The 12906-nt window shown below is 57.2% G+C and overlaps 1 protein-coding gene across 4 annotated transcripts in view; it reads right to left on the bottom strand.

Moving 5' to 3' along the window:
- The window catches only part of MYH11 (myosin heavy chain 11), a 123723-nt gene that overhangs the window by 3378 nt on the left and 107439 nt on the right, over window positions 1-12906 (bottom strand). For 2 of the 4 annotated variants that reach the window (XM_058711063.1, XM_058711064.1), the window contains 13 exons: window positions 12208-12312; window positions 11967-12119; window positions 11492-11740; window positions 9491-9703; window positions 8952-9164; window positions 8539-8700; window positions 8024-8152; window positions 7649-7737; window positions 7093-7216; window positions 6299-6507; window positions 5282-5390; window positions 5028-5200; window positions 1000-1038 (listed from right to left, as the gene is read on the bottom strand). In XM_058711063.1, coding sequence (XP_058567046.1) covers window positions 1008-1038; window positions 5028-5200; window positions 5282-5390; window positions 6299-6507; window positions 7093-7216; window positions 7649-7737; window positions 8024-8152; window positions 8539-8700; window positions 8952-9164; window positions 9491-9703; window positions 11492-11740; window positions 11967-12119; window positions 12208-12312 — 1959 coding nt within the window. In that variant the 3' untranslated portion in view covers window positions 1000-1007. The remainder of the gene's footprint in view (window positions 1-999; window positions 1039-5027; window positions 5201-5281; window positions 5391-6298; window positions 6508-7092; window positions 7217-7648; window positions 7738-8023; window positions 8153-8538; window positions 8701-8951; window positions 9165-9490; window positions 9704-11491; window positions 11741-11966; window positions 12120-12207; window positions 12313-12906) is intronic. The other 2 variants (XM_058711061.1, XM_058711062.1) reach the window with 1 other exon arrangement.

Below are 12906 nucleotides of genomic sequence, written 5' to 3'. Positions count from 1 at the left end.
AGCCGTGTTCTAGAGGCCGGGCACTCTTCCTAGAGCTCCTGCCAGTCCCTCATCCAGCTTTAAGTATTTGGGTAGCGACAGCTACTTCTCCAAAAGAGAAGAGGGACACAAGCCAGGGCCTGCTTGGTCTCTCAAGGAAGATGAGAGGAAAACCAGGCCCTGGTTGCCTAATGTCACGTGTGAAAAAGCTGGTCGAGGCCTCTTAACTCTGTCATGTGAAGGGCCCTGTGTCCTTCCTCGAGTATCGGGTGTCCTGTCCATTCCCCGCTGTGTATACGGGCTCGCAAGACCCCTGGAAAAGGCTCTGTCTGGACCATGCTTGGCTGCGCAGTGGCCAGCACGTGTCCTAGTGTGTGGAAAGTGCCGTTATCAGCTAGGCCTTGCTCAAGGCTCATGTGGCCCCAGCGACTGTAGAATGCGCAGTGAGAGCCCATTTCTTTCGCAGACATGCGTATGAAAGCCCAGCCGTGGGGACAACCAGAGGCCGGGCTGTGGTTCCCATGAACCTGTGCTCGTGAATTGTTATTTGTGGACCAGATTTGAGGCCCTTCTCCACGAAAGGGCCCAGACTGTAGAAGTGTCATACCCGCTCAGTGCAGCGTCTTAACCAGACGGAGGAGGACAGCAAAGCCAAGTGTCCTACTGCCAAGTGTGAGAGGCCCACTTATGCAGGATTATACCAACAATCCGAGTGACACACACGCAGCCTCTTAAGCGCTCGTCAACACACGGTGACGAGGACACATTTGGTGCCGTGTCAGATGCCCAAGCAGAAAGAGGGAAGGAAGACGGGTCAAGAGATTAAGTCTTGTTGTACTGATCTTGGCTATGACAAAGAGTTTTGAACTAAGACATCCAGGCCTTCAGATTTTGCAGGAATCCCATGGAGGTTCGTGAGGACCAAAAAAGGGCGTCGGAGGGACTGGGAGGGCGGGAGGGCAGAAGGGAAGTGGAAACCAAGTGCAACACACATGAGCCGCGAAGCTGGAGGCATGGTACCTGGTGAGTCATTGCGGAGTTTCCTGGGGAAGGGGGCCTCTGAAACAGAGAGAGAGAGTCTCTGGTGGTTATCCTCCGCCAACGAGAGGGAGTCCTCTAAGTGCGTTTTTAATCATCAAAGGCATTCCCTTCGATGAAATGATCAAAGGCACTTCTAAGTCAACCTGGCAGAGAAGCACGGGTCACCAAGAACTCTGAGGCCGGCACGCGTAAGCTGTTGGTTCAGCTAAGAAGCTCACGTCTGCTGGTGTGGCAGAGGCCGGGCCCAGCTCTTTAACAGGCGCTCACGTTGAGGTTTACCTGGTCGGCACGACTATGAGACTCGCTTCGCATTTCCTTGTTCACTGAGAGCTGGCCAGGCTTGCTAACCTCACTCACGGCTCTAGTGCTGGACTTGAGGTTTTGCACGTGGGACACAGAGGAGGCAGGAAGGTGTGACCTCTCTTGGCCCTGCCTTAGGGTATGCTCGTACCGGGAGTGTCAGAAATAGTCTGTTCCATACTGGCCTGTAGGCCCTCAGGAGGGTCAGCTGTTGGGGGGGCAGAACCCACAAGGTACGTTGGACATGTGCTAAGAGAATCAGGGGTCCTGACCACAGGGAGCAGTGAGAGCCAGAGCGGCTGACTGCTTCCCCACCCCCCGGCCTGGCACCGAGGAGGGCAGGGTTCAGTCACCAGCCAAGCAAATTCTGGAGGGGAGAGGGGGGGACAGCTCCATGTGAGAACAGCTGTCTTGCTGACCATCGTCCTAGGGGTTGCTCCCAAGCCCCTGCTGGACCTGAGAGGTTACATCTTGTTTCTGTTTCACTGGGGGGACCCACAGGTCCTCCCCAGCCTCGTGTGATCTGGGGTCTCCTTCCCGAAGCCCTGTACCCCACGCCAGCCATCCTCCGCCTTCTGAAAGGGGTTTGGACTGTCCCCTCGTCACCTGCCTGCAGTGATGCTCAGAGTCTGGAGTTGATAATGGCAGGTGGTTTCAGATGGTTCCTGGGCATGCCCCTGGATAACTCGATCGCACAGTGAGAAAAGTGCTCCCTTTCCCACTCTTTTTAAAATACATCTCATTATGTCAGGGATGGTCTATCCGGTGCTAACGTCATCTTCTGTCAGTCCCTTGTCAACTGAGAAAGAGGCCTTCTGGTCCTAGTCATCAACTTGTAGTCAGAATAGGTAGAATCCAATATTGTTTTGTTCTCACTGTATTTTAATTTTGTTTGCGACCTGTTGCTGCTGGTGATGCTGGTTTAACAATACAGGGATGGTAAATTTTATTTGCAAACAGATGTGTTTATGATTAGACCGGTTAATTTCAAAGACACCGTGAAGTCAACGATGGTGCAGGTAGTAAAAGGCTAAGGCAAAATGGCCAAGGTGGTATGAGAATGAGTTTAGGGAAACATCAGCTCTGACTCCGTGATTGAAGGTTTGTGCCCAGCACTATCCCAGACACTGGGGACGAATAAGCAGACAGAACCTCTGTGCTCGTGGGGCCAGAGTGAAAGCTGCCAATGAGATAAGTAAACAGCAGGTTACATGGTGACAGATCAGTAAGAGAACTGCAGGGCGTGAGGTTGGAAGTTGTAGACAGGTTAACGTGGGTGTGTAAATGCCTGAAGGAAAGGAAGGAGGGATCCAGCTATGCCGAGAGCTGGGGGAAGAGCCTTCCAGACAGCGGGAACCACCCGTGCCAAGGCCCCAGGCAGCATGTGTAGAGGCAGAGGGCTCATTTAGGAGGCGGTGGACGGAGATCCACGTAGGGCCTGGTGGAACCGACCATCATAAAGGTGTTGCTTTCAGTCTGAATGAGGTGGAAGCCAATGGATGGTTCCAAGCACAGGGGGGTTGTGACTCGTACCTATTTAAACAGGATTCCTCTGGCTGCCATGTTGAGAACAGACTATGAAGACGGAGTATAAACACAAGTGAAACACAAGCTGTGAAAGTTACTAGATGGTGGGAGAGGGTAGCTTGGATGAGGGTGGCAAGAAACATTTGTTTCTTGGATTGTGGATGTACAGTGTTTTCTTTTTTAAAAGTTTTTATTTTTTACAGAGAGCATGAGCCGGGGAGGGACAGAGAGAGGGAGACACAGAATCCGAAGCAGGTTCCAGGCTCCGAGCTGTCAGCACAGAGCCTGATGCGGGGCTCGAATTCATGAACCATGAGATCCTGACCGGGGCTGAAGTCAGACGCTCAACTGACTGAGCCACCCAGGTGCCCGGATGTACAGTGTTTCTAAGGGAAAGTTGATCAGATTCCATGGCAGATTGGATGTTATATATAAGGGAGATGGAAAAAGAAAGTAAGAGCACAGATTAGTGGACTGGGTCAACAGCAGCCTTATCAGTCCAGTTGGTGAGCTGGCAGAGACCGTGAGGGAAGCTGACTTGGGCGTGAAGGGGTTCAGCTCAAGGTGTAAGCTGCCTGTGAGGCATTGAGGGGAAAGGGCAAGCAGGTCTGGGGTTCCAGGAAGAAGTCTGGGCCAGGAAGCCACACGCTGTGGGTGGAACTCAAAAGGCACCAGGCTGGGTGAGGTCACCTAGGAGTGAGCAGAAAAGGAGATGGAGAGAGAACCAAGATGGCGCCCTGGGGCAGGCCAATGGCAGGCGGGCTTTGAGGTGAGGTACCAGCAGAGGAGACAAGGAAAGACACCCAGAGGGGAGGAACAAACCCCGGTGTGGGTCGAGGAAGCTGCAGCTCAGTCGGGGAGGACTGCGGACTGACCATTAAGGTTTCGTGGTAAAGGGTAGCAGGGGGCGTGGGGCTCAGAGGCTTTCTCAGCTCCTGGAATGACTTTGTTGACGTGAAAATGGTGAAAAGGAGAAGGGTGAGAATTTCTGGAGCGACATCCTTGAGGGAACAAGAGAGGTAGGTGTACCTTAGTTGGTGCTAGATAGTTCAGCCTGGGAACGGAGTAGAAGAAATGGACACAGCTGGGGGGAGGTGGGTTGACGGGGACATGAGAGCTTGTAAGGATGGGTGGGGATGGTGAGACTGGGGAGACAGTGAAAACCAGATGTCCAAGAGAGTGGAAGGGGGAGGGAAGTCGGCGGACCGACCACCGAGCCTGGGCTTGATGGGCAAGTTAGAGCTAGTGCTAAGGCCCATAGGGTGGTAGGATCGCAGAGGAGACAAGACCAAGGACCCAAGCAAGAGACTGGATCACCCCCCTGGAGGGGTGTGGGTGAGTGTGACAGGAAGCTTTGGGGCCCACGCCTTCTGGGAACCAGTGGAGGTGGGAAGGAGGCCTGAGGAGCAGGGGTGTCGCCTATCCAGCTTCAGGCCCAGAGGGACAGGGGCGTGGGAGAGAAAACAGCCCTGGTTAGGGCAGCGGTTCGAGACCCCCGGGCGACCGCACCCCCCACCCAGGGAACTGAGCAACGGCTGGAGACATTTGCGGTTGTCACAATCCAGAGCGGGCCATGCCCCATCCTGCAAACACAGGCCAGCTCCTGTGAGCCAGGATGATCCGACCCAAACAGCAGGGATGGAAGACCCTGATTAGACCAAAGTGGTCAAGAGAAAGCCCAGAAAAGAGGTTCTGGAGAGAAGGGACCCGCACGGGCAATGCAACAGTGAGGACAAGGATTGAGGAGACAGGGGTGTGCCTCCCTCTCCTTCTCCTCGCCCAAGGGTGGGCTGGGAAGGGAGGCGCATCATTAAAGAAACCACACGAGGGGGCGTTCGGGTGGCTCCGTCAGGTAAGTGTCAGACTTGCGATTTTGGCTCAGGCCATGAGCTCGTGGTTTGTGAGATCGAGCCCCGTATTGGGCTCTGTGCTGACAGCGCGGTGCCTGCTTGGGATGCTCTCTCCCCTTCGAACAGAGGGTCCGCTGCTCCAAGGCAGGGCCCTGGTGGATCCGGGGCCTGTTCATGTGCCTGGCACACAGTGGTGCCGCGTGAGTGCTGGTGAGCGGGGAGAACCTGGAAAGGAACAGGGGGCGGCGGGGGTGGGGTGGGGTGGGGTGGGGGTGTCCTCTGCATCAGGAAGGAAACTCCCTGTGGGCACCCGAGGCCCGTGAGCCTCACCTGAGCTTGCTCTTGAGCGCGTTCACCTCGCGGCCCATGGCCTCGTTGCTCTCCGTGGCTTCATCCAGCTCCCGCTGCAGCTTCCTGCGGTTGGCATTGATGCGCTGGGACTCCTCCTCCGCCTCCTCCAGCTGCCTCTTGAGTTGCTTGACCTTGGCGTTTCCTTTCTCTGCCTGTCAGGGAGAGGCCTGGGGGTGAGCAGGGGGCGCCGTGGGGTCCCTGCGGGGCTGGGAGAGGCCGGCGGCCCGGGTTACCTGCTCCTTGTACTGCTCCGCCATCTTGCGCTCGTCCTCCACCTGCAGCAGGACCTCCTTCAGCTTCTTGTCCTTCTGCTTCAGCGACTTGGTGGCCGCCTGCTTCTCTCTGCATACGGGGGGAGGAGGCGGGCGAAGCGGGGATGGGCTCCCTTGCACCTGGCACGTAGACCCGACCAGCCTCTCCCCCACTGTGAGCGCTTTCCCTGAGGGGCCCCAAATCAGGGCTCACCCCCCCAATCAGACGAACAGTACTCGGCCTTAAAAGGGAACGCAGCACTTGCGCCTGCTACCACATGGGCGAACCTCGGAGACACGGGGAGGGAGGCCAGTCACAGAAGGGCACAGACTGTGGGATTCCGCTTACATGAAACATCCACAAGAGACAAGAGAGACAGAAAGCAGATCTGTGGTTGCAGAGGGCTGGGGGAGGTCAGGGTGATGGCCAGGGTGGTACAGGGTGTCCTAGTGAGGTGTTGGAACTGTCCCACGCTGGACGGTACAGAGGGGCCAGCTATCCACAACTATACTAAAGGGCCATTGAGCTGTACACGTGAAAAGGCTGAATTTTTGTATGGTCTGTGAGTTGGCAAGAGCGCCACTACCAAAAAAAAAAAAAAGTGGGTCAGAATCCTCGTAGTCTGATGGTCACAGATGGGCCGTGATCTTATTTTCTCTTTATAACGAGAAGCCTGACCATATTGGCACGTGCTGAATGGGGTTGCTGATCTGCACTTTCCTGGGTGGCAGTGAACACGACATCCCGTGAACACAGGCCAGGCATAGCCACTGTGCCCGCGGGAAGGACCCCTGCCACTCAGGGCCGTTTGGGAAGGGCCTTCTCGGGGCCAGGCCTGCCTCGCTCCCGTGTTCACACGCGGTTCTCCACACACAGCTGCGGCGTGGGGACCACTGGGCTCATTCCCCAGCCAGGACAGATGTCCAGAGAGCCTGAGCCCCGACCGCCGGGTACTTGCTGGCCAGCAGGCTGCTCTTTGGAGCCCACGCCCCGCGTACCTGGCCTCCTGCTCCACCTGCTCCTCCAGCTGCGCGATCTTGGCCTCCAGTGCCGCAATGGTGGACTTGAACTTGGACCTGACGGCCCCCTCCATCTCTTGCAGCTTGCTTCGGAGCTCCTTGTTCTGCCGCTCGAGCTGCTGCCTTGCGCTCTCGTTCTTCTGGGCCGCGCTGCGCTCCGTGGCCAGTTCGTTGTTGAGCTGCTCGGCCTGCGGAGGGCAGTGAAAGTCAGGGGGTGGAGGACACGGGAGTGGGGGGGGGGGGGGCGGATCCACTGAGAGGACCCACTACGCCTGTGGCCTCCAGCCTTGGTGGGCTTCGATGTGGGTCTCTGGGACGGGGGCACCCAGGAGCCCTCCCCACCTCCTCCAGCCACCAGTTCCTTCCTGGGCCTCCTTTAAGGTGCAGCACAAAAGGCAGCGTCCTGGGGCCACCCAGGCTCCCTGTCTCCAGGTCACAAGGCGGGGCCCCAGCACCTGTTGCGGAGCTGGTGCTTAGTAATGTCACTGAGTGCTCACTGGTGTAAGGCCGGGGCCAGAGGCTGGGGCGACAGCAAGGAGGAGACCCCCGAGGCCCTTTCTCCAGGCCCACGTTGTCTGCCGGAGGGAGCCAGACATACACTGGCCGCCTGATGAGATGGCGACGGGGGCCGCGTGCCCACGCGGGGAGGGTGCAGGGAGCAGATGCGCTTGACCCCTGCTCCCGTCTCCCCGCTCTCCACCCCAACCCCGAGCTTGCAGTGCAGCAGTGTGGGGCGTGTGACAGGGTGCAGCCTGGCCCTGCTCCGCCCCCACCTGCTGCGTGGCCTTCCGCACGCGGTCACTCATGGCCTCCATGTTGCCTTGCTCCTCCTCCAGCTCCTCTTCCAGCTGTGCGATCCGGGCCTCCAGGCGGCGCTTCTCGTCCTGAAGTGTGTTCCTAAGGGAAATGCAGGCGGGTCTGGGGCTCCAGCCTCCCTCTGGCTTAGGAAATAGCCTCTGTGTGGAGGAGTGAGGTGATGCCTTGGAGTCGCCCTCCTTTGTAAAAGGAAACAGGCCCAGCGAGGCTTAGACACTTGTCCAAAGTCACACAGCTGGGAAGTAGGGAGCCGGGACTCTATCCTGTCGGTATCGGCAAAGCCGGGCCTGGAGGAAAGACGAGCTCTCTCCTCTTGGATGTCCCCCCGCCCCGTGCCCCCTCCCCACCATGCTGTTCATTCAGAACGAATGAAACTGGCTACATGCCCAAATGGGGTCAAGACCCTTGTGAGAAGCTTGGCTGGACACTGTCATTTTCAGGAGTCTCTTCCATGAGCTGCCTCTCTGTCCTCATCTGAGCCTGGGACCCCCTTCTCCCGATGCGGCCCCCTACCTTCCTGAGACGCTGCTGGTCAGCTCCTCGGCCAGTTCCTCCTTCTCCAAGTCGGCCTGTTTGCGAGCCCTCTCAGCCGCGGCCAGATCCTGGACAGCACGGGGGAGGGGAGGGGGGAAGCCGCTGATCTGCCGGGCAAGGGCTGAACCCCAGCGAGAAGCCACCTGCTCCAGACCCCAGCAGTTTCTACGGCCACGGCCACTCTGGAAAGCGGCTGAACCGCCTCTGAGCTCAGGGGAGGCCCTGCATGTCCCGGACAGGAGAAAACCCCACGTCTGCCCCTGTCGTCACTCTGGGGGCCTGCCCCTGTGGAGTGCTGGACGAGGGAAGGAGGTGCGTGGGTGCCACGGGCTCTGCCCACAGTACCCTCCCTACCTCCTGTAGCTGCATGAGGTCGGCTTCTAAGCTCTTGGCTTTCTTCTCATTCTCTTTGGCGGTGGCAAAGATCTCGTCTCTGGAGGCACGGGCATCTTCCAGCTCTCTCTGGAAGTCCTTCATCTGGGCCTGCGTGAGTCAACAGGAGGGCCAAGCTAAGAGATCCTAACTCACCATCTTTCCACGCCAGCCCCGAGGAAGTTCAGATCAACCACGGAGAGGTCCCCGTGGCCCACCCACCCCACCTCACGGGGCCAGGTTGCTGTCGGGGGGCACCGTTCCAGAGGGGCTCAGCAGACCTAAACATGGCCATGTGGTCCGAGGGCCTTGGCCAAAGGCCTGGTGATCGTGCCTTACCCAGGGCGGGAAACAGCCCCCCGAGGCTGAACAACGGTGGAAAACCCCAGCTGAATATTCAGGCACCCGTGACAGGCCTGCATCCTGCGGCTGTTGGCCCGGCTTCCCCTCTGGTGGGGAGCCACCCCCTGCCTCAGCCTGTGCCCCGCATCCCCCACCTGCAGTTTCCGAAGCTGCTTGATGGCTTCCTCCCGGCCCTTGATGGCCGAGTCGGCCTGCAGCTCCAGGTCCTTCAGGTCCCCTTCCAGCTTCTTCTTGGCCGCCGTTGCCAGGGCACGTTGCTTTCTCTCGTCTTCCAGTTCTGTCTCGTACTCGTGCAGCTGAGCGAGGGGGGGAGGGGGGCGCTGCTGGGCCGGGCTGTCCCTCGGAGGCCCTACCCCCACCGCGGCCGGCATTTGGAGAGCTTCCGGGGCAGGGGGGGGGGCACAGCTCCCCCACCCTGCCCCCCCCCAGGAGGGTTCTGCTCGTCCCCAGGTTGCAGGCCCCCAGGTTGCAGGCGGCTGAGAGAACCAAGTCTCTTTGGGTCCGGGCCCTGCTGCCTCCCCGCCCCGCATCCCCCCACCCGGACTACCTGCCTCTGGAGCTGCCGCCTCTTCTCTTCATTCTGCTCATCCCGAGCCTGGAGGTCCCGCTCAAACTGGCCCTTGAGGGCCTGCATGTTGACCTCCAGCCGCAGCTTGGCGTCCTCCGTGGCCTGCAGCTCATCCTCCAGCTCCTCCAGCTGGGTCTTCATCTCCTCCATCTGGGTCTCCAGGGCCCGCTTGGACTTCTCCAGCTCGTGGACCTTTCGTGGGAGGGGAGACTTCATGAAGACGCTCAGGCAACCCGCGGGGACGGGCAGCTCTGTAAAGTCACACAGATGGCTTCCCCCCCCCCCCCCCCCCCCGCGGGATGCAGTGCCAGGAGTCAAGGCCAGAGTCTTCCTTGGGGCCCGCCCCCCCCCCCAAGTGCTGTTTCCAACCAGTCCCCGTCTGCGTGACGGCCTTCAGTCCTGATGGTCCTGTCCCGTGGAAGAGGCTCAGGGTGCCCGCGTCCCGCCCCGTGGGTAATGCATAGTGGGGAGGGGGCTGGTGACCTGTGGACAGGCGCAGACACAGAGGAGCCACTTACATTCTTGCCCACGTCATCCTTGGAGCTGACCAGGCCCTCCATCTCGGCCTTGAGCATTTTGTTGGCTCTCTCGAGGTCCTCTTTGGCTTCCAGGGCCTCTTCGAGGGCTCGCGCCAGCGACAAGGCCTTGGTTTCCTTTTCCCTGGCTTCTGCCTCGGCTCTGTCCCTTTCATCCGCGTATTTGGAAGAGATGCTCTTCTCCTCGGCTAACAACTACAACACAACAGAAGCCCAGCCCCGGAGGTGAAGTTCGGCTTCCCTTTTTTTTTTTTCTTTTTAAAATAACTTTAACTTTATTCATTTTGAGAGACAGAGAAAGCATAAGCAGGGAGGGGCAGAGAGAGGGAGGGCGAGGGGCAGAGAGAGGGAGGGCGAGAGGCAGAGAGAGAATCTGAAGCAGGCTGTGCACCGTCAGCTCAGAGCCTGACGCGGAGCTCGAACCCACAAACCTAGAGATCATGACCTGAGCCACAACCAAGAGTCTGCCGCTCAGCCGCTTAGCCCAGTGAGCCACCCAGGCTCCCTTTCAATTGCAAATAAGCGCATGCAGCTTCCTGCCTGAATTTCTTCAGGGGCAGGTGGAAGTCATTAAGGCATCTATGCAGATAGTTAATAAAGAGCTTCCTTCTGACTTCTAGTAGGTGGACCTTAGAGCCAGCACCTGCTGAGTCTCTGTGCTTTGAAATCACTAATGCTGCCCTTACTGCCCATGCTGGTTCGAACACACTACTAGGTCACAGTGACATTTAATCCTGCCAGAGGCCACTAATTTTTTTTATCATGGCCACTCATCTCCAGCCCTCAAAAGCACTCTCTGAGCCAGAGTAGGGAGAGGGTGAGCGTGTGGACAGAGCGGCACATACTTAGCTCTGTGCTTGGAGAGGCAGTTCAAGGAACACTCCAGGCCGACGTTAATGTCATCCGCACAGACAGAGGCATAAGCGTATACACTGACACATCCAAAAACCAGGCTTTGAGAAGTGAGCGAAGACAGGTAAGTAATAGGGGCCCCCAAAACAGCAGTCAGCACAAAAGCCTACGTGACGTATGACAGGGAAATAAAAGAAGCGACCCCAGGCCCTCAAGCCAGTAATGGGGCAGCATAGTGGAAGCAGTGAAGACAGGCTGGCTGCCTGAGATGGAGAAGGACACAGCCAGTGTCACACCTGGAAGCCTGCTCCCCTGAGCCCAGGCAGGGAGGGGCAGTGAGCCCCCACACCCCTGGCATTGGCCTCCCAAAACAATCCCCAGATTGATTTCGAGGATCATCCCAAGTCACTTGCACACCAAATCAGCTTTGCTAAATCTGAGTAGCGTATTAAAAGTTGGCTTTTTTTTAAGGGTTTGGGCCACATGGGTGTATTATGCATTTACCAGAACTCCAGTGAGTGGATACTTGAGATTTGTGCATTTGCATGTATACACAAGAAGCAAAATTTTCTGTTAAAGAAGAACTCCAGTTAAGACACACAGTGCTGAAGTATAGAGGGGGAAATCTGTCATTTGCTTTGAAATGCATCCAATGACAGAGATAGTTCATCCGAATTTGGGAAAACATCGATGATCCATTCCACGTGGTGGGTATACAGGTGTTCACTCTTCGGTGCTTCAGCTTTGCTGTGTGCGTGAAATTCTTCATCATGAAATGTTGGGGGAAGTGGTATCGAAAGGTGGAACGTTATGTGGAGTATTCAGGAGGCACTCAATAAATACTTGTTAAGTGAAATAAATTTCCTTCCTTCTCAGGGCTAGAAACTAAGGCATCCCTGGGGTCGCAGGTGGCCCTGGTGGTGGGGATATCTGGAAGTCACGTCCAAGAGCCAGTGTTCTCCTCGCTCTTACCTAGGAGCCCCGATGCTTCATGGTCACCCAAGGCAAGCTAGCTTTCCTTGGGAGGATGGGTGGAAGACGCATACATGGCAGGCACACCAGCTGCTTCAAAGACCCTCCCGCCCCCCAGCCCGTGTCCGTGAACAGAGCCGACGGCCCTCCAGCCCCTACCTGATCAAACTTCTTCTGCTTCTTCTCCAGGTTGGACACCAGTTGCCGCTGGTTGTCCAAATCGACGACCAGGTCGTCCAGCTCCTGCTGAAGCCTGTTCTTGGTCTTTTCCAGTTTGTCATAAGCAGCTGCCTTCTCTTCGTACTGCTGGGTGAGGCCTTCGATTTCCTTCTGGAACCGCTTCTTGCCCTCTTCCAAGGCCTCCACGGTGCTGGCAAAGTCCTGTAGCTTCTTCTTCGAATCGGAGAGCTAAAATGACAGTGTCCGGGTTGGGGTAAAAGGAGGGCCAATGAGCGAGTCCCATCCCTGACTCCACCCTGAGAAGAGACCACCTTCTCCTCCTGGAGGAAATTCAACAGCAGGGGGAGCCAGTGAGCCAAACAAAATGGCGCCAACACTCAACCACAGCCTCTCCGAGCTCCTGAGCTACCCTTCAAGGCTTACACCTAGAAAGGCAAGGACACACGGCCAGCACCTGGATGTTCAGAGTTGAGATGTGGCGTTCCAGGTTCTGCTTGGCGTCTATCTCCTCGTCCAGCTGGTCCTGCAGGCTGTTCCTCTCGTCCTCCAGCTGGCGCAACTTGGTGGACACATTGAGTTTCTGCCGGGTTTCTTCTTGAAGCAGCTCCTACGAAATGCCATGTGGAAGTCTCAGGGAGCCACCCCCAGGAAGTCCACACCCCAGCTCCCTCTGAATCACGTGGCAGAATACCCACCTGGGTGTCCTGGAGCTGGGACCCAAGGGATGCCACATCCTTGGCCAGTTTTATGGCCTTCCCCTCAGCCTCGTTGAGCATCCCTGTGACACTCTCCACTTCATTCTGAGGGTGCCAAGAGACTGTGGTTAGAGCCCTCTAGAACAGGATCCTTATGAAGTAAGAGAAGGTCTCTCGACTCACACGATGGGCCTCGTTGTATTCAGTGATTAAGAAATAGCCATGGGCTATGGGGCCTGATCATGGTAACCCCATGGCCCCCAAGGGAAGTGTAGCACCTATAAGGTGGGAAGCCTGGCTCTAAGAACCTCTTTGAGCCCCAGACTATATTGGCTTGTTCCTGATCCTACTAAATGGACCCTGAATCCTCGCCAAGGTTGGCAGAAATGAAGCAGCAGGTCAGAGAGTCTAGACAACTCGCCTGCGCCCTGAAGTTGGAGGGGGGACGCAAATGGCACCTTTACTTCCAAGGGCCCTGTTCCCACCACCCTCTTCCTCACCTCTACTCTTTGCCCTTTCATTGACCTTCATGCCCCAACCAGAGATGCAGACACTAAAGGTAAGAAGCCCTCTACTGAGGTATCAGTCAACCGTCCATCCTCTCCCCCTTACGAGGAGAATGTAAATAATCTTGACTCTACGTCTCCAGGACACTGCCTGTGTTACGGTAGCGGAACCCCTGCTCTCAACGGCATGTGG

Source organism: Neofelis nebulosa, chromosome 18, assembly GCF_028018385.1.
Source record: "Neofelis nebulosa isolate mNeoNeb1 chromosome 18, mNeoNeb1.pri, whole genome shotgun sequence".
In the NCBI taxonomy this organism is placed as follows: domain Eukaryota; kingdom Metazoa; phylum Chordata; class Mammalia; order Carnivora; family Felidae; genus Neofelis; species Neofelis nebulosa.
The sequence above is the reverse complement of the archived record's forward strand: the minus strand, read 5'-3'. Positions and strand labels throughout refer to the sequence as shown.